The sequence below is a fragment of the Nyctereutes procyonoides genome, unplaced genomic scaffold, assembly GCF_905146905.1.
Source record: "Nyctereutes procyonoides isolate TBG_1078 unplaced genomic scaffold, NYPRO_anot_genome, whole genome shotgun sequence".
NCBI lineage: Eukaryota > Metazoa > Chordata > Mammalia > Carnivora > Canidae > Nyctereutes > Nyctereutes procyonoides.
The window spans coordinates 31,033,431-31,055,445 of record NW_026575121.1 but is presented as its reverse complement, the minus strand read 5'-3'; the positions used below and the strand labels follow the sequence as shown (position 1 = coordinate 31,055,445).

Sequence of the window (22,015 nt, the reverse complement as noted above, 5' to 3'; positions counted from 1 at the left end):
ACTTAATTTCTAAAAAAATAATGATTATAATTATAATAAAGTTTCTCTAATCCCCCTTTTCTTCAATCAACAGTTCGATTTCAAAAAAAAAAAATTAAAGAAAGATCCTTGGTTTCGAAGTAAAGTGTCTTCAAGCTGCCCACCCACCCCATCCTCTGGAAAAGCCCCCATCTTTGACACCATCACCGACAGGAAAGCCAGGGAGGGCAGCACATCTCAAAAAAGCTAGTCGGGCTTTGAAATGAGAGGCGATCAAGGAAAATGCAGCGAACGAGGACAGGCGACCGCACAACTCGAACTGCAAGAACGAATCCCCAAGGAGAGCTCCGCCACCCGGCGGCTGGGGAAGCCACGGGGGGGGGGGCACCCCTCCCGCCGCACAAACCCTGCCCAGGTCCGCCAGGGAGGAAAGACCAGGCTGGCCTCGCAGACGGAGGCCAACCCCTCCCCAGCCCCCGTGCCTCCCCCCAAAAATGACGGGGCGGGCGGGAAGCTGGACTGAGTAACAAAAAGAAGGCACGGGTGTTTCGGTGAATGCTCCCACGGAGCTGGGGGCCGCTGCAGCAGCAGGGCGCGGACCCGGGGGCTGGAGGCGACCGGCTGGTTCACCCCCGGCGGGGCCAGCCTGAGCTGCGGGAAGCACGTTTCCGCCCTCGGGAAAGGCCCCGGCTCCGGGCGGACCTGGGCACCTGCCAGGCCACCGCGTCCGGGGGCGACCGCGAGGCCCCCCGCTGCCCCGGCCCACGCCCACCCCGCTCCCCCGGCCTCCGAGGCCGGGCCCCCGGGGGAGGGAGCGGAGCTCGGCAATACCAGGTGCAGTCGTCCTCGTCCCGCCAGGCGGCCACGCTCTCCAGGTCCAGCGGCTCCACCTCGTCCAGCAGCGTCGGGGGCGGCGAGGGCGGCGCGGGGGCTCCCCCCGGCGGCGTCCCCGCGCCCCCCGGCTCCGGCCCGCCGCCGCCCGCGCCGAAGAAGCCCGCCGCCGGCTTGAAGTAGACGAAGGGCGCCTCGGGGGGCTGTGCCAGGCTGCAGAGCAGGGAGGGTGCCGGGCTGGGCAGGCAGAAGGTGCCCGGGAACGCGGGGCTGGGGCCGCCGCCGCCGCCCCCGGCGCCCAGCGCCAGCCCGAGCCCCAGGCCCCCGGAGGCGGCGGCGGCGGCGGCGGCGGCCGGGGGGCTCCGGGGACCCAACGGGCTGCAGGCCCCGGCGGGGGGCGGCGCGGCGGGCGGCGGCGGCGGCGGCAGCAGCAGCAGGTGCGGGGCGGCGGCCGCGCTCGCCGCCCGGCTCCGCAGCTGCTCGTTCTGCTTCTCCAGCTTGCGCACCAGCTCCTGCAGCTTCTTCACCTCCAGCTCTGCGTTCACCACCGGCCCGGAGCCCGCTCCGGAGCCGCCCCCTGTCGAGGCGCATTTCACCTGCTCCGCCATCATCCTGGGCCCCGGGGGCGCCGCGGCCGCGGGGGGCGGGGGGCGGGGGGTGGGGTGCGCGCCGCCGCGCCGGCTCCTCGGGCCGCGGGGAGGCTACGGCTCCTTCCCTGCCGCCCCGGCCCGAGGCGCCGACCACGCTGGGGCAGGAGCCGAGCCGGCCGCTCGCATCAGCACCGGGGCCCAGCCTCCGGCCGAGGCAGCCGCCGCCAAACGGCTCTGCACATGCTCAGAGCGCCCTCCGGTCCCCGGGGCGGCGCGGCGGCTCCGGGTTTTAGCCGCGGCCCCGGGGCGGGGCGGGGCGCGAGCGCCGGGTGGGCGGGGCCGGCGGAGGACCTGCGGCGGGAGGAGGCGCGCCCCGCTGCCGCCCTGACCCCAGGTGCCTGATTGGGCCCGGCCCGCGCTTTCCCGCGGGAGGCGCTTCCGCAGCTGTGCCGAGCGCCCGCGGCGCGGGTCCGCGAGCCCGGGTCCCCGACGCCCCCGCAGGTGCCTGCCCTGGGGGCGCGCACCCCGCGCCCGCGACGTGCTGCGGCCCAACGGCCTTAGCCACTGGCCCGGGGCTCACGAAGGCCGCGGAGAACCCGAGGGCCAAGGACGTTACCCCGGGGGCTGAAAAGTGAAAACGTGGAGCAGAACGACTTTGAGGCAAAGCCATTAATCCACTGATTGGTAATACAGAAACAAAATGGTGGGAGACAGGAGGCCGGGGAGAAAGGAGACATCCTTCTAAGACCGAGGCCAGCTGCTGAAGAGCCCGGGGGTGCTTAGTTTACTCTAAAGCAGCGGAACTCACATGATTCCGTTACCGCCAGTGCCTGTGGTGATAAAGCAAGAGCATTTTCCGTACCGTGCGTGTATCAAACAAAAGGTCTTGGAGCACTTCACTGTTCCAGACCCGATTCTAAGAGTTGACCATCAAGCAGTGAACAGCACAAGCAAACATCACTGTAGGCGAAACATGAGTAAAATTGCATAGTGCTCCATCTCTTTAATAATTTACAAGCTATTCGGTCAGCCTTACCGGGTGGAAGGGAACCGAGGAAAACAAAACCTCTATCCCAGTATCCCTGACCTCCCCTGCAAGCGTGCTCTTCTTACATCTTTTGGAAATCACTGGCAAATCTGCTCTGGGGGGGCAGGGGGAGGCTTTTGGGTAGAAGAATTGAATCCGGTTTCATTCCATTAATATCGACTTTGAACTGTGAGTGTTTGACACACTCAGAGGGAAGTCTGCACAACTGGTTCTCATCCTCAGATGATATGCTATCTAGTGAGAATGCCTGCTCGGGGACTTTACGTACCAATCTTTGTGACAATGTACCACGTCCCTCTGGTAGTGCTAGCACGTTGTATCGTTGGCTTCAGATACGGCTCTGTGCCCTCCTGCTCTGAAACACTTGTGTCTTCTCAGTTATCAGTTGGTATCTGTGGCTTCTGCAGAGGGTGGGTGCTCTGCATTTGACTCGCATGGTGAGAGCTTCCATAAATTAAAGAAGCATGTGTGAAACCTACCCTGACCCTTCCTATCGGGAGTTGCAGCTTACTGGACCACCACTTGACCACCTGTATCACCTTTCCAAGTTTTGGTCTATCTTCTCGATATTCTGGTGACTACTAAAACCTGGAGAAGTGGAATAATAACTACTGAAAGTCCTAAGTAAAGAATCTATTGAAGGATTTTTCCCGCATGCTCAGTGGCAGATGCGGGTAGCAGTATCCCTGCAACACAAAGAAAGGGAGACAACAGGCATAATGAGAACAAAGAGCTGCTGGGTTCCACATTAGCAAGAGAAATTGGGAATAGGCACATGAAAGTGAAGACGGCACGAATTCAGAGGTAAAGAAAAGCAGTTATTTGACTACAAAATTTATATACCCTAGAGAAGCAGTAAAATAAATAGCCTGCTCCTCCCCCATTTACCCAATACGGGCTGTAGAATACATCCAGGCAACCAGTAGTCAAGTCTTAGAACTGTGTTTTCTAAGTCACAATTATTAAATAACAAACTTAGTGTTTAAAAAGTAAGCATTCATTGGAATTTAGACCTAGGATAGAGATGACACATTCTGCCCCAAATTTCTCTTCTTCATTCTTCTTTTGGAAAGACAAATTTGCCCTCTTCCTGTTTTAAAAAGTATGAAATGATTTATGTCTAGAGAAATGTTAAATAATTGCTTTTCCTTCCTATTAAAGCACCTCTTTTTTCTCCCCTTCTGTGAACTACTCATGTACACATACCAGAGACACTCAGGATGTATATTCAGATTTTAATTTGGTATCCCCAGGATGCCTGTCTCTTTAACATATGATTAAAGAGGTTGATGGTGTCAAGGTTTTAATTAAGCAGTCTTGATTTTTTATTTTGATGCAAATTTGCAAAGCTTTGTGTTTTGAAAGAAATTGCACACATAGCTGCTCGATATAAATTATTTTTATTTTAAATGAAATCTATGATTTCTGAGGTTTATGAACTATGAAAGCACAGGTCTCATTAAGAACTTTGCTTTAAGAATGCATTTGAAGTACCATAAATTGATAAGAAACATCCATATATCACACATTCAAAACCAGATGAATAAACGCAAATTTCTCTGTTGTTTCCCATTCCTTACACTTCAGAACTATGGTCACTAGGTCACTCTAGTGAATTTTAAGGGAGAAGATAGCTTATTTTGATTTGTATGTTCACATATACTTCTAACAGTGTCTATGGACATCAAATCGACCTAGCCACAGAATTGCAAAGGCAGCATAGTTTCCTTGAGTTTGTAAATCTAATTCTCTGAGGAAATCTAGAAACAGCTTGTCACTATCCTAGTTTTACAGATGACCTAACAAGGTTAGGCTACTTGCCCAAATTCAGGCATGAAAACGATGGCAGTTCTCAGCAGTTTCTAGTGGTCCGACCACCCTTCTCCTTACACCTTTGTCTTAGAGTAAAAGTCCTCTAAGAGTAAACCCCATAGATTTTAAATGTAGATTTTCCAGCAGTGCAATGGACATACCCAAATATGAGCACTATATTTGTCATGTTGGTAGATCCAATTACTGCAAGAAGAGAAAAACACCTAATGTGTTAAACTAAGATCAAAGATCCCCAACTGTGTTTTTGAGTTTATTCAGACTAGGGTGTTTGATTTTGTTTGCCTCTTAATGAAGATTCATGTTTGTCCATACTGAATAGACTTGAATACCGTGGGTCCCCACTGCCCTGGTGCGGCACCTAGCACAGTGTCTAGCACATAGCAAAGACACATTGAAGTTTTTTTGAGAATAAATGAATAAATAAATAAATCCCCAAGTTTTAGCTGGAATTTAGACAAAAACATAAGTAGTTATTTCCATAAGCCTCATTTATCATGTGGTAACAACATGGAAGGATTAGAAGGCTGTTTGCAACCCCATAATAATTGATTATTTCACATCTAATCCAATTAAAAGCTAGAAACATACTTGCTGCTTCCAATGTGTGCATTTTAATGGAAGGGGGATAATGCAGAGAGAAAACAAAAACACATGAAGCCACAATTTATATAAATAAGCCCTATGTGGGTTGCTCCATTCAAACCCCACCCAGCCCTACCACTCAAATTCATGCCAATAACCCATGTAATTATACCTTGTAAAGTCACGTATAGTAGTAGTTATAACAGTAATAATGATAATACTTCTGTTTATAAGGCAAGCTATATTTGTCAGAGCCCTCTTTAATAAACATTTATTACATGTCTATTATGTTTAAGTCACAATGCCAGATGATTTTTAGACGTGAGTAAGACAGTGTCTCCACCACCAAGGCCTTATCTAGTTGGAGAAAGAAGCACATCAGTAATTAACTATGGTACAAGACTTAGTGTGTGTGTTTTTTTTATGATAGTCACAGAGAGAGAGAGAGAGAGAGAGAGAGAGAGAGAGAGGCAGAGACACAGGCAGAGGGATAAGCAGGCTCCATGCACCGGGAGCCCGATGTGGGATTCGATCCCGGGTCTCCAGGATCGCGCCCTGGGCCAAAGGCAGGCGCCAAACCACTGCGCCACCCAGGGATCCCCAGACTTAGTGTGTTAAGTGTCAGACAAAAATACAAGTCAGCAACATAGGGAGTGCCCAAGAAGGGGCAATTAATTTTAGCTCTAAAAAAATTTTAGAGCTCTTCGGTTATGTAGAAAGTGAGTATTATTTCATTTGGTTCTGTTTATCAAGCCGTGGGGCATTGGGGCAAGTACTGTGGCATTCATCTATCAGACAGGATATAGGATGTATCAAAGCAACAATAGAACTAGGATTCAGCACCCATCTCTATTTTCTAGTCAATATTGTTTCCTCTTTGGTCATTTTGTTTTGTTTTTGTAAATACTTCACCTATCTACTACTCCCATTAAAATGGAACTTTTTACAATTTACCTTAATAGTACCAATTGATGCTTACTAACTAACAGTAGCTGTTCTAAACCCTTTACTGGCATTAACTCATTTAATCATCAAACAACCCTTTGAGGTAGTTACTGTTATTATTCCTGTTTTATAAGTGAGGAACCTGAGGCACAGAGAGGTCTAACTCTCCTACCCAGGCAGTAAGCAGCAGAACCAATATTTGAAGCTAGGCAGTCTGGCTTTCAGAGTCCGGGTTTATAAAATATAGTATTTCCCTTTCAGTCTTAGGCAGCACATATCAGAATACCCTGCTCTAGTCTCAGTGGCTTATCAATAAAAACCATGGACTAATGCAAAATCAATAGCAAGGAATGTCTTGAACAAAGTCTGATCCATTAATAAGCAAATATTACTAGAATTTAAAAAGCCACCAAGCACAGATTAGAAAACAGCAGGTTTCCAAAGATCAACAAAGTTGCCAGTGCTGGTACAACATTTCTAACAGTACAATGGCTATTCATTCACAGCTTATTTCTGCACAGATGACAAAACAGCATTCATTGTCACTGCTTTGTCTTGCGTTTCTAGCCATTTAGCTTCTTCAAATGTCAATACCACTCTTAAGAATACTCAAAAGAAACAATGTCGCAGCCTTTATCCAATTTGAACAGAATTAAAATCTAAAGATTTAAAATCTTTAATGATTTTAAAGTTCAAAAATGAAAAAAGTTCAGAAACTTTTTCAAAATTTGAAACTTTTTTTACCCACAATAACGTTTTCTCTTCTTAAAAATGAGTGTGTGCGATAACTTAAAACTTGAAGGATAATATCATACTTAGAAGCGTCTTTTTTTTTCAAAATTTCTTAACTATTTTATTTATTTATTTATTTATTTTAATTTATCATAGTCACAGAGAGAGAGAGAGAGGCAGAGACACAGGCAGAGGGAGAAGCAGGCTCCATGCACCGGGAGCCCGACGTGGGATTCGACCCCGGGGTTTCCAGGATCACGCCCTGGGAATTTCTTAACTTTATAAGAGAAAAATAAATCTCATATGACTTGAATCTCGCTGGCAAAAATTGGTACTTATCCTATCATCGCACTGGTATTTACCCTAGAGCTTTTGAAAGTATTTCAGTTTAGAACAATCTATTTTCTTGTTTTCCTCAAATGTTTCTGTCATCATATAAGGCAATATGATAGAGAGTTTTCTTTCTTTAATTCAAAAGAGTTTTTTTTTCTTTGATGATTTCCAGAGCGTTTGCAAAATTCCCTTACAAAATAATTGCAATCACACGAGAGTGTTACAAACCAAAGTCAGAAATTATTTAAAAGTCCGTGACATGGAAGGGCAACAAGCCCTCCTATGATAGTGGATTCTTTGGTTCTCCTTCAAGGGACTAGCACAGCTTCAAGGCCATGACTATCCGAATCTGAGTAAGTGGCAGCGGAAGGCAGCCTACAGAAAAAAGTGCAGCATTCTTTTGGGCAAATCATCACATTTTAAACTTTTTTTAAATTTTTTTATTTATGATAGTCACAGAGAGAGAGAGAGAGAGAGAGAGAGAGAGAGAGAGAGAGGCAGAGACACAGGTAGAGGGAGAAGCAGGCTCCATGCACCGGGAGCCCGACATGGGACTCGATCCCGGGTCTTCAGTTCAGGATCGCGCCCCAGGCCAAAGGCAGGCGCCAAACCGCTGTGCCACCCAGGGATCCCAAATCACCACATCCTAGAAGTCATAAGCCAGTCTCAAAAAAGTTGCTGCAAGTTTATTCAAGTTAAGGGGCACCTGGGTGGCTCAGTGGTTAGGCGTCTGCCTTTGGCTCAGGTTATGATCCTGGGGTCCTGGGATGGAGTCCCCCACCCGGCTCCCTGCATGGAGCCTGCTTCTCCCTCTGCCTGTGTCTCTGCCTCTCTCTCTGTTTCTCTCATGAATAAATACATAAAATATTAAAAGTAATAATAATCAGTGAGTGTCTATTCATGGTCTGTGCACAATTAATATTCAGAAAAGCATAATAATTATACCAAAAGGAGTGATCTGTGTTTCAACTATAAAATCTCATACTAGACGCTTCACAGAAACAATGGTTATAATCACGTCACTGAAGGATTGTGCCATTATGATTATTGGTATGTTCTTATTTCTGATCTTTAGAAATATTGTTTGTTTTCAGAAAGATATGTCAATTAGCAGAAAATACTTTATTAATGATTGCCTTCACCAAAACAGAATGCAAAAACCTAAAAGACATACTCTGACAACTAAAGAATAGTCAAGTGGGTAGGATGGGGAGGAATTAACTATAAAGCAGTTTTGCAGATTTATAACCAGCTTAGAGCCTCTTTTCAGACTCTGGGCTTTATTTGGTGATATTTTATTTTATTTTTTTAAATTTTTATTTATTTATGATAGTCACACACAGAGAGAGAGGCAGAGACACAGGCAGAGAGAGAAGCAGGCTCCATGTACCGGGAGCCCGACGTGGGATTCGATCCCGGGTCTCCAGGATCGCGCCCTGGGCCAAAGTCAGGCGCCAAACCGCTGCGCCACCCAGGGATCCCAATTTGGTGATATTTTAAACACTTTTTCTTTTTCTAGAGAGAGAGAGAGGGCAGGAGGGCAGGACAGAGAGAGTCTTACTAGGCTCCACCTGGGCGCCCAGCATGGAGCCCAACACAAGACTCCATCTCATGACCCTGAGATCATGACTTGAGCCAAAATCAGGAATCCGAAACTTAACTGGCTGAGCCACCCAGGCAGTGCAGCACTTTTTGTTAGTCTGTGGAAAACAGTATCCGAAAGCGGCCAGATGCTACTAAAAATTAGAGACAGAGAAAACAACAACAACAACAAAAAATAATAAAACACAATTTTGAAAGATCAGGCTGATTGGGTGACGAGACCGAAAGATGACAGATGTAGCTCCAAAGAAGAAAATCTAAAATAATTCAGCTTGTAGAAGATGGAAATCCAGAGAGTAACTGGAACCCTAACTTGGAAATGAGAGGGTGGCAATCTGTTTCTTTGATGCTTTACACAGGTGGACAGACGGGAGGAGAATCGGGGCAATCAGTAGAGCGTCATCGTCACTCATGTCCCTGGGCTGAGGGAGGCTCCATCTCCATGCTTTCTGCCAACAGAAGAACAAAGGGTCCAGGCAACTGTACACTAGTTCAGGAGCATGGCAAAAAGACCTTCTACTTTTATTTCATCAACCTAAGCAAATTATATAGCTTCACATAACTTCAAAGCAACACGGTTATGCAATCAAACCCTTTGACTAGAAGAACTGGAAATACTTAGCTGAACTATAATACGTAAATGTTTCCTGCTACTAAATAAAGTTAAGGCTAAGATTTACCTAAAATATTTTGGCAGATTTCTATAAATAAATTTTGGACTCTCCTGTTCTCGTGGTTGTTTGGCTGTAAATTTATTGCAGTTATGTCTTAGGTTCATTTGTAATTTTAGAGATGATTTTTGTTTGTGTATATATACATATATACACATTTTTTATCATCTTTTACACTATTGATTCCTAATTTAATGGCATTGTGACTAGGAATTATGACCTATATAAATCTGATTCAATGAAAATTATTTTCTTAAAGTATAATTGACATACATTATATTAGTTTCAAGTGTAAAACAATGATTCAATATTTGTATATATTGCAAAATGATATACATATTGCAAAATAAGCTGAGTTAACCTCCATCACCATACCCAGCTACAGATTTTTTTTTCTTTTGATGAGGACTTCTGGGATCTACTCTCTTAGAAGTTTTCAAATATATGATACAGTATTATTAACCATGTACCTCATGCCTAACCCCATGACTTATTTATTTTATAATTAAAAGTTTGTACCTTTTGATCCCCTTCACCCATTTTGCCCACTCCCATGTTCCCTCTGGCAACCACCAATCTGTTCTATCTATGGGTTTCTTTTTTATTTTGTTTTGTTTTTAGATTCCACGTATAAGGGAGATGGAATTTTTCTCTGACTTCACTCTGATTCATTGAAATTTGATGAAACTTCCTTTGTGCCCTGATACACTGTCAATATTTGGAAATAGTCTATGTATATTTGAATAGTATTATACCTTCAATTTGTTAGATACATACACATATAAAATTTATACACACATATATATGTTATTTATATATGTATATATAAATACATGTATATTATATATACACATAAATTACAACATTTATTTAAACTTTTATTGATTAAAATATATAATTTATGTGTAATTATTTGAAATCAAATTCCTTATTCAAATCCTTTATAGTCTAATCTATCATTGACAGAAAAATGTTGAAATGTTCTTGTGATAATATACATAGGTATACATATATATTTGTTGTATTATATATTTTATATATTCATGGTCATGATTCATAGGTGATTTATTTATTTATTATTATTATTTATTTATTTTATTTATTATTTATTTGTTATTTACATATTTTATTTTATTTATTTATTATTAGGTGATGTCTCCTTTCTAATGTTTTTTTTTGCCCTAAAATATAATTCGCTTAACATTAATAATATTAATATTGCTATACCAGCATTCTTTTGGTTAGTATTTTTAATTTTTAATCTTTTCATCTTCCTATGTTGCTTTCTTTAGAAGTGATTTACAAGAGGCACTTATAGTTAAATTTTGTTTTATCATCCAATCCAATGGCCTCTGTTATTATTTAAGTTATTATTTAAGTACATTTACTGCGATTATTGGTATTTCTTTTTTTTATTATTGGTATTTCTAAACTTATTTCTATCATAATAGTTGTGTTTTTTATCACACTTTTTTCCTTTTCCTTCTCTGCTTTTTCAGAAAATGAGTTATACATTTTTTATGGTTCATTTTTTCCCCTCTGTTGATTTCAAAAGTATGCATTTTACTAATTAAAAATGGGCAGTGGGGAGCACCTGGGTGGCTTAGTTGGTTATGCATCCAACTCTTCACCTCAGCTCAGGTCTCGATTTCAGGGTCATGAGTTCAAGCCCCATGTTGGGCTCCATGCTGGGTGTGCAGCCTACTTTAAAAAAAAAAAAAAGTGAGCAGAAGACATGTCTCCAAAGAAGACATCCAGATGGCCAACAGACACATGAAAAGATGCTCCACATTACCTATCGTCAGGGAAATGCAAATCAAAACCACAATGAGACATCACCTCATACCTGTCAGAATGGCTAAAATAAAAAACACAAGAAACAACAAGAGCTGGTGAGGATATGGAGAAAAAGTAACCTTCACCCACTGGTGGTAGGAATTCACACTGGTGCAGCCACTGTGGAAAAAAAGTATGGAGGTTCCTCAAAAAAATTAAAAATAGAACTACCCTATGATCCTGTAATGACACTACTGGGTATTTTTTCCCCTTTTTAAAATAAAGTTCTATTGAAAAAAAGTCATGCCCATTTATTACTTATAGTTGATCACTGTTTTCATGCTACAAAGACAGATTTGAGCAGTTGCAACAGATACTATATGGCCCCCAAAGCTTAAAATATTTACTCTCTAGCCCTTTGCAGAAAATGTTCCTGACCCCTGGGAAGTGTAGAAGCACAACCTGGTGTTTTATAAAAGTTCAGCACGTGTCGGAGGTGGTAATGAATTTCATCATTATCATCCCAAGGTGTTTGGGGTTGGCTTTCATTTTCAGAAGTGTGGGTCTTGCTTCTTTTGGTCATTTCTTTCCTTATGGCCCCTACCCTCCTCACATTCTAAGTGTTGGCAATTACACTGGGGACAGGGGCCTTTCCTTATGCTGTTGAGCATACAGTAGGTGCTAATGATAGCACCTTTCACCCCCAAGAGGACCAGAAGGACCTCAGCCTTTGGAGGCCTACAAATCACTTGACAGGACACTACTGGGTATTTACCCAAGAAAATAAAAACACTATTTCAAAAGGATTTATGCACCTCTACGTTTATTGCAGCATCATTTACAATTGCCAAATTATGAATGTATAAAGAAGAGGTGGCATGTATGTATACAACGGAATATTACTCAGCCATAAAAAGAATGGAAGCGAGGGAGGGGCAAGACGGCGGAAGAGCAGGGTCCCCAAATCACCTGTCCCCACCAAATTACCTAGATAACCTTCAAACCATCCTGAAAATTTACGAATTCGGCCTGAGATGTAAAGAGAGACCAGCTGGAACGCTACAGTGAGAGGAGTTCGCGCTTCAATCAAGGGAGGAAGACGGGGAAAAAGAGATAAAGGAACAAAAGGCCTCCGAGGGGGAGGGGTCCCGCGAGGAGCCGGGCTGAGGCCGGGGCGAGGGTCCCCAGGACAGGAGAGCCCCGTCCCCGTCCCGGAGGAGCAGGAGCTGCACCAACCTTCCCGGGCGGGCGGAAAGGGGCTCGCAGGGAGTTGGAGCAGGACCCAGGAGGGCGGGGATGCCCTCGGGCTCCCGGGGACACTAACAGACACCTGCGAGCGCAGGAGAGTGCGCCGAGCTCCCTAAGGGCTGCAGCGCGCACGGAGGGACCGACCGGAGCAGCTCGGAGGGGCTCGGGCGGCGGCTCCGCGGAGGGGGCTGCGGGGCGGGAGCGCGAATCCCACAGCGCAGGCCCCGGAGCACAGGGCGCCGGGACACAGCCCAGGATCCGGCCTCCCCCGGGACAGGCAGAGGCCGGGAGGGCCCAGGACAGCGAGGACGCTCCTGCCCCGAGCTGAGCAGATCAGCGGCCCCGCCCCGGAGCCTCCAGGCCCTGCGGACGGAGAGCCGAGAGCCCCGAGCCCCGTAGTTCCTGCGGGGGCTGAATCCAGGCTTCCAGAGTTGCCATAGCAACTGCGGCTGTTCCTCCTGGGGCCCCACGGGGTAAACAACCCCCGCTGAGCCCGGCAGCAGGCAGGGGCAGAGCAGCTCCCCCAAGTGCTAACACCTGAAAATCAGCACAGCAGGCCCCTCCCCCAGGAGACCAGCTGGACGGACCAGTTCCAGGGGAAGTCAAGGGACTTAAAGTATACAGAATCAGAAGATACTCCCCCGTGGTTTTTTTTGTTTTGTTTTGTTTTTTGTTTTTCTTTTTTCTTTTCTTTTTGATTTCTGATTGCTTCCCCCACCCCCCCTTTTTTTCACCTTTCTTTCTTTTTCTTTCTCTTTTTCTTCTCTTTTTTCCCTTTTTTTTCTTTTTCTTTTTTCTCTTTCTCTTTTCTTTCCTTCTCTCTCTCTCCTTTTTCCCAATACAACTTGTTTTTGGCCACTCTGCACTGAGCAAAATGACTAGAAGGAAAACCTCACCTCAAAAGAAAGAATCAGAAACAGCCCTCTCTCCCACAGAGCTACAAAATCTGGATTACAATTCAATGTCAGAAAGCCAATTCAGAAGCACTATTCTACAGCTACTGGTGGCTCTAGAAAAAAGCATTAAGGACTCACGAGACTTCATGACTGCAGAATTTAGATCCAATCAGGCAGAAATTAAAAATCAATTGAATGAGATGTAATCCAAACTAGAAGTCCTAACGACGAGGGTTAACGAGGTGGAAGAACGAGTGAGTGACATAGAAGACAAGTTGATGGCAAAGAGGGAAACTGAGGAAAAAAGAGACAGACAATTAAAAGACCATGAAGACAGATTAAGGGAAATAAATGACAGCCTAAGGAAGAAAAACCTACGTTTAATTGGGGTTCCCGAGGGCGCCGAAAGGGACAGAGGGCCAGAATATGTATTTGAACAAATCCTAACTGAAAACTTCCCCAATCTGGGAAGGGAAACAGGCATTCAGATCCAGGAAATAGAGAGATCCCCCCCTAAAATCAATAAAAACCGTTCAACACCTCGACATCTAACAGTGAAGCTTGCAAATTCCAAAGATAAAGAGAAGATCCTTAAAGCAGCAAGAGACAAGAAGTCCCTGACTTTCATGGGGAGGAATATTAGGGTAACAGCAGACCTCTCCACAGAGACCTGGCAGGCCAGAAAGGGCTGGCAGGATATATTCAGGGTCCTAAATGAGAAGAACATGCAACCAAGAATACTTTATCCAGCAAGGCTCTCATTCAGAATGGAAGGAGAGATAAAGAGCTTCCAAGACAGGCAGGAACTGAAAGAATATGTGACCTCCAAACCAGCTCTGCAAGAAATTTTAAGGGGGACTCTTAAAATTCCCCTTTAAGAAGAACTCCAGTGGAACAATCCACAAAAACAAGGACTGAACAGATATCAAGATGACACTAAACTCATATCTGTCAATAGTAACTCTGAACGTGAATGGGCTTAATGACCCCATCAAAAGGCGCAGGGTTTCAGACTGGATAAAAAAGCAGGACCCATCTATTTGCTGTCTACAAGAGACTCATTTTAGACAGAAGGACACCTACAACCTGAAAATAAAAGGTTGGAGAACCATTTACCATTCAAATGGTTCTCAAAAGAAAGCAGGGGTAGCCATCCTTATATCAGATAAACTAAAATTTACCCCGAAGACAGTAGTGAGAGACGAAGAGGGACACTATATCATACTTAAAGGATCTATCCAGCAAGAGGACTTAACAATCCTCAATATATATGCCCCGAATGTGGGAGCTGCCAAATACTTAAACGAATTATTAACCAAAGTCAAGAAATACTTAGATAATAATACACTTATACTTGGTGACTTCAATCTAGCTCTTTCTACCCTCGATAGGTCTTCTAAGCATAACATCTCCAAAGAAACGAGAGCTTTAAATGATACACTGGACCAGATAGATTTCACAGATATCTACAGAACTTTACATCCAAACTCAACTGAATACACATTCTTCTCAAGTGCACATGGAACTTTCTCCAGAATAGACCACATACTGGGTCACAAATCAGGTCTGAACCGATACCAAAAGATTGGGATCGTCCCCTGCATATTCTCAGACCATAACGCCTTGAAATTAGAACTCAATCACAAGAAGTTTGGAAGGACCTCAAACACGTGGAGGTTAAGGACCATCCTGCTAAAAGATAAAAGGGTCAACCAGGAAATTAAGGAAGAATTAAAAAGTTTCATGGAAACTAATGAGAATGAAGATACAACTGTTCAAAATCTTTGGGATGCAGCAAAAGCAGTCCTGAGGGGGAAATACATAGCAATACAAGCATCCATTCAAAAACTGGAAAGAACTCAAATACAAAAGCTAACCTTACACATAAAGGAGCTAGAGAAGAAGCAGCAAATCGACCCGACGCCCAGCAGAAGAAGAGAGTTAATTAAAATTCGAGCAGAACTCAACGAAATTGAGACCAGAAGAACTGTGGAACAGATCAATAGAACCAGGAGTTGGTTCTTTGAAAGAATTAATAAGATAGATAAACGATTAGCCAACCTTATTAAAAAGAAGAGAGAGAAGACTCAAATTAATAAAATCATGAATGAGAAAGGAGAGATCACTACCAACACCAAGGAAATACAAACGATTTTAAAAACAAATTATGAACAGCTATACGCCAATAAATTAGGCAATCTAGAAGAAATGGACGCATTCCTGGAAAGCCACAAACTACCAAAACTGGAACAGGAAGAAATAGAAAACCTGAACAGGCCAATAACCAGGGAGGAAATTGAAGCAGTCATCAAAAACCTCCCAAGACACAAGAGTCCAGGGCCAAATGGCTTCCCAGGGGAATTCTATCAAACGTTTAAAGAAGAAATCATACCTATTCTACTAAAGCTGTTTGGAAAGATAGAAAGAGATGGAGTACGTCCAAATTCATTATATGAGGCCAGCATCACCTTAATTCCAAAACCAGACAAAGACACCACCAAAAAAGGAGAATTACAGACCAATATCCCTGATGAACATGGATGCAAAAATTCTCAACAAGATACTAGCCAATAGGATCCAACAACACATTAAGAAAATTATTCACCATGACCAAGTAGGATTTATCCCGGGACACAAGGCTGGTTCAACACTCGTAAAACAATCAATGTGATTCATCATATCAGCAAGAGAAAAACCAAGAACCATATGATCCTCTCATTAGATGCAGAGAAAGCATTTGACAAAATACAGCATCCATTCCTGATCAAAACTCTTCAGAGTGTAGGGATAGAGGGAACTTTCCTCGACATCTTAAAAGCCATCTACGAAAAGCCCACAGCAAATATCATTCTCAATGGGGAAGCACTGGGAGCCTTTCCCCTAAGATCAGGAACAAGACAGGGATGTCCACTCTCACCACTGCTATTCAACATAGTATTGGAAGTCCTAGCCTCAGCAATCAGACAACAAAAAGACATTAAAGGCATTCAAATTGGCAAAGAAGAAGTCAAACTCTCCCTCTTCGCCGATGACATGATACTCTACATAGAAAACCCAAAAGCCTCCACCCCAAGATTGCTAGAACTCATACAGCAATTTGGTAGCGTGGCAGGATACAAAATCAATGCCCAGAAATCAATGGCATTTCTATACACTAACAATGAGACTGAAGAAAGAGAAATTAAGGAGTCAATCCCATTTACAATTGCACCCAAAAGCATAAGATACCTAGGAATAAACCTAACCAAAGAGGTAAAGGATCTATACCCTAAAAACTATAGAACACTTCTGAAAGAAATTGAGGAAGACACAAAGAGATGGAAAAATATTCCATGCTCATGGATTGGCAGAATTAATATTGTGAAAATGTCAATGTTACCCAGGGCAATTTACACGTTTAATGCAATCCCTATCAAAATACCATGGACTTTCTTCAGAGACTTAGAACAAATTATTTTAAGATTTGTGTGGAATCAGAAAAGACCCCGAATAGCCAGGGGAATTTTAAAAAAGAAAACCATAGCTGGGGGCATCACAATGCCAGATTTCAGGTTGTACTACAAAGCTGTGGTCATCAAGACAGTGTGGTACTGGCACAAAAACAGACACATAGATCAATGGAACAGAATAGAGAACCCAGAAGTGGACCCTGAACTTTATGGTCAACTAATATTCGATAAAGGAGGAAAGACGATCCACTGGAAGAAAGACAGTCTCTTCAATAAATGGTGCTGGGAAAATTGGACATCCACATGCAGAAGAATGAAACTAGACCACTCTCTTGCACCATACACAAAGATAAACTCAAAATGGATGAAAGATCTAAATGTGAGACAAGATTCCATCAAAATCCTAGAGGAAAACACAGGCAATCACCCTTTTTGAACTTGGCCACAGTAACTTCTTGCAAGATACATCCACGAAAGCAAAAGAAACAAAAGCAAAAATGAACTATTGGGACTTCATCAAGATAAGAAGCTTTTGCACAGCAAAGGATACAGTCAACAAAACTCAAAGACAACCTACAGAATGGGAGAAGATATTTGCAAATGACATATCAGATAAAGGGCTAGTTTCCAAAATCTATAAAGAACTTATTAAACTCAACAGCAAAGAAACAAACAATCCAATCATGAAATGGGCAAAAGACATGAAGAGAAATCTCACAGAGGAAGACATAGACATGGCCAACATGCACATGAGAAAATGCTCTGCATCACTTGCCATCAGGGAAATACAAATCAAAACCACAATGAGATACCACCTCACACCAGTGAGAATGGGGAAAATTAATAAGGCAGGAAACAACAAATGTTGGAGAGGATGCGGAGAAAAGGGAACCCTCTTACACTGTTGGTGGGAATGTGAACTGGTGCAGCCACTCTGGAAAACTGTGTGGAGGTTCCTCAAAGAGTTAAAAATAGACCTGCCCTACGACCCAGCAATTGCACTGTTGGGGATTTACCCCAAGATACAGATGCAATGAAACGCCGGGACACCTGCACCCCGATGTTTCTAGCAGCCATGTCCACAATAGCCAAACTGTGGAAGGAGCCTCGGTGTCCATCGAAAGATGAATGGATAAAGAAGATGTGGTTTATGTATACAATGGAATATTCCTCAGCCATTAGAAACGACAAATACCCACCATTTGCTTCAACGTGGATGGAACTGGAGGGTATTATGCTGAGTGAAGTAAGTCAATCGGAGAAGGACAAACAGTGTATGTTCTCATTCATTTGGGGAATATGAATAATAGTGAAAGGGAATATAAGGGAAGGGAGAAGAAATGTGCGGGAAATATCAGAAAGGGAGACAGAACATAAAGACTCCTAACTCTGGGAAATGAACTAGGGGTGGTGGAAGGAGAAGAGGGCGGGGGGTGGGGGTGAATGGGTGACGGGCACTGAGGGGGACACTTGACGGGATGAGCACTGGGTGTTATTCTGTATGTTGGTAAATTGAACACTAATAAAAATTAATTTATTAAAAAAAAAGAATGGAAGCTTGCCATTTGCAACAACATAGATGGAGTTACAGAGTATTATGTTAAGTGAAAAAGTCAGTCCGAGAAAGACAAATATCATGTGACTTCATTCATATGTGAAATTTAAGAAACAAAACACATGAACGAGGGAAAAAGAGAGACAAACCAAGAAACAGATCTACTTTTTAGATTCATTTATTTATTTTACAATGAGAGTGGGAGCAGGGGGAGGGGGAGAGAGAGAGAGAGAGAGAGAGGGAGAGAAGCAGACACCCTGATGAGTGCAGAGCCTGTAGTGGGGCTTGATCCCACAGCTCTGAGATCATGATCCTGAGAGCATGACCTGAGTTGAAATCAAGAGTCAGACACTTAATGGACTGAGCAGCCCAGGTGCCCCCAGGAAACAGATTCTTAACTATAGAGAACAAACTGATAGTTACCAGAGGGGATGGTGGGGGGGGGAGGGATGGCTGAAACAGGTGATGGGGATTAAGAGTACACTTACCACGATGAGCACTGAGTAATGTACAGAATTGCTGAATCACTGTAGTGTATACCTGAAACTAACATTACACAGTATGTTGACCACACAGAATGAAAACTCTGAATAGATATATTCCCCAAGAACTTCAAACATACACTTTTATCTCTTCTGGCACCAATTGGTACCAAGAAATCCAGGTGTAGGTACTCTGTCTTTTCTTCCTGGTACATTTTAAGAATATATTTGCATCTTGTTGTTTTATCTTAATATCTCTAATTGTACATTTACTTTTATTCATCTGGAGTATACCTTCAATCTGACAGCCCGAGTTTTAGGTCTGCTCTGAAAAGTCTCGGTTTTTCTCTCTCCACTTGTTGCTTCTGCCCCTGTTTGCTTCTGGGATTCTGTGTGTGTGTGTCTTTGTGTGTGTGTGTGTGCATGTGTATGCACATGTGTGTGCTTGTATGCTCCTGTCTGTTCATTCATTCATTCATTCATTCATTTATAACTATTGCCATATCAAACTATCTCCATATCTCTTAACTGATCTTTCAAATGTTTTTTTCTCTTTGCCTCTCTGCTATATTCCCGGTGAATGCCTTTGAATTACCTCCCAATTCATTCATATTATTTTGATTATTCCAGTTTAGTGTTCATCCACTCAACTGAGTTTTAAATATCATCCTTTTTTGCATAATTTCTCACTTTTTGGATTGATGCTGGTGTTTTTTTATATCTCTTTGATAATTCTAGATATCTTGAAGCTTCCTGAGATGGCACATCTATTTTTTATTTTGTGCAGAATGATTTTACTTCCCAATATTTGATTTTACTTAGTGTCATTCTTGGTGTTAATAATCTTTGTATGTTTTGAAATTTGGTTTTTAGATCCACCTTGAGTTGATGCTGCTTTTCTTTTTCTCTTACTCTTCTCTATTTAAAAGGTTTTGTGGTTGGGATGCCTGGGTGGTTCCGTGGTTGAGTGTCTGCCTTTGGTTCAGGGAGTGATCCCAGGGTCTGAGGATTGAGTGCCAAATCAGGCTCCCCACAGGGAGCCTGCTTTTCCCTCTCCCTATGTCCCTGCCTCTCTCAATCTGTTCCTTTCATGAATAAATAAATAAAATGTTTAAAAAAAACAAACAAACAAAAGGTTCTGTGGTTGCCTCAACTCAGCCCCTAGGACCACAGTCCAACACCAGATCTCCTCCTGATGCTCGGGGTTCTTCTTCCACCATGATGTGGGAAATACCTTAAAGTGAGATTTGTTGGCTGCATGTATCATGAAGGCTGATCCTGTCTTGATGTCTGCCTTGGCACTCAAAGTCTTATTAGCTATAGCTCTGGGCAGAAAATGACAGTATCTTTTTGCAACCTCTCTTCCCAGGCTGGGGACAAAGGAAGGAGGAAAAGAGTGACTTGCCACTCCACCCCACATCTCCACAGTCCTGGGAGCCTGTATCCTCACTGTCTTGGCCACACATGGTACTGAGAATAGAAATCCTGTGACTTCAGTTCCTGGTCCATAAAAAGGATTTTTTCTTTCTCCCAGTTTTATTCATTTGGATGTGAAATCTGTGGGTAGCTCAAAATATGACCTTTGAATGTCACTTTGATAGGAAGTCTACACTCTTGTTACCTCATTTTAAAAAAACAGCAACTAGTGTGTGCATGATAGCCCTACTCCACAGGAGATGTCTAGTTGTGTGCTGGCTCTCTGCAGGTCACCACCCCGCTTAGCCTCCAGCACACCATATACAGTGCACCATTTAATCGCTGTCATCCCTGATCACAGAGAGGAAGCTACAATGATTTTAAACTTCTCTCTCCATTGTAAAAACCAGAAGGTAAATTGCATAACATATTTTCTCACAAAAAGAAAGGTAAAAAATTTTTCGCATGCATTTAGGTATAGTGATATATCTTGTGTCAATCTAGAAGAGTCAACTGGGCAGTGGCGGCAGCTTCCTCTCTGCTTCTGCCTCCAAGGAACTGTAGCCTCATAACTCTTGATCTCCCACCCATTGGTCATGAGGGAGGGAAAGCTGATAAAAATCAAGCATTGGCTCGCCAAAGAAACCACAAACAACCCACTGTTTAATATGAGTTATAATGGATTTCGAAAGCTAGGATAAATGATACTTTTAAAATAAACATCTCAGAATCATACTTGTAATGTTTTTCTCCCCTTTCTTGGCAAAGAGTGGGATGGAGAAGATGAGGGAGGTTTACATTTGGATTTGTTATAAATTTTCAAAAAGCTGTTCTTTTAAATTTACCATCTGCTACTTCACTGCTTCAAAGTGGCTATGGTAACTGTTCGGGGATACGAGACAGAAGCATGGTATAATCGGGTATGGCTTGACCCCTACTGTGCCTTTCTAATGGATGAAGACCAACTCATTGTGAGTCTTGTCACATTACAGAGAAACTTCTCTGCAAATATGTTAGCACTTGGTTAATGCACAGCAGAGATAAGAATTAGTTGTAGACATTCTTGCAAATCATTTGAATTATGAGGTGATAATTCTGAGAAGAAAATTCTACCATCTTCCTTAGCTGGACTTCCACACATACTACAGTACTTCACCTGATCTTAAATAACACCAAGTAAATGTGCTTAAACCATGCAATTAATCTGTGCTTAAGAAAAAGTCATCCATACTGTCAGTTTTAAGATTCCATCCCTTTCCTAGAGATACTTTTATTTGAGTTGAAGAAACTACAAGAAATATATTGTTGATAGTGGTATTGATATGGTTACTTAGAGACTGTGATGTGTGCACTATGGTATAAACAAAAGAGCGTTACATTTGTGTCACTGAAAACTGGTGTGAATAGCATGGATCTAATTTGCCACTAATATCATGAGTTTAACTTTATAATCTTGAATTGAACTGAAATATCAGTTCAAACTCATTTGCAGTACAAAATATTTATTTTTGGCACTATCTACTGAAATGATCTAGAGATACTGACCAACACAATAGTGACGAGTTACCCGAGTGCCTAGATTTTAGTCTTTGAATAGACCATTTTTTCACAAAAAGAGATTAGGGTTCTTGAAAAAAGGAGCTGGTGCGAAGTCTAAGGTAGGAAATGTACTAGACTATCCTGAAACTTTTTATCAAGGGCTAGTAGGATTGTGTCAAAAAGACCCAAGAGCCAACTTTAAGAAGTTCCAACTGTCCAAAGATTACATAACTCAAATGACAATAAGGACAATAAGTGCCGTGAACTGAAGCACATCAAATGTTTATGAGTTCAAAATGATACTTACATTCATAGATCATCTTTGGAGCATACAAGGGCTTTGAGTTATTATTTTGAAAGCTGGTAAATAAAGAAGAAAGTCCTTATTCTATCTTTTTTAATACAATTTATGGGTAACCAAACTATTGATGAGAGAAAGTATATTTTAATAGCTGTGGTCTTCACTAACGAAAAAGAAACAATAGAAGAACATCACTTTTGGCAATCT

General features: G+C 43.0%; 1 protein-coding gene across 2 annotated transcripts in view; it reads right to left on the bottom strand.

Moving 5' to 3' along the window:
- The window catches only part of SLAIN1 (SLAIN motif family member 1), a 58,500-nt gene extending 56,851 nt beyond the window's left edge, over positions 1-1,649 (bottom strand). For both annotated transcript variants that reach the window (XM_055335581.1, XM_055335582.1), the window contains exon 1: positions 811-1,649. In XM_055335581.1, the coding sequence (XP_055191556.1) occupies positions 811-1,421 (611 nt within the window). In that variant the 5' untranslated portion in view covers positions 1,422-1,649. The remainder of the gene's footprint in view (positions 1-810) is intronic.
- Positions 1,650-22,015: the final 20,366 nt, after the last annotated feature.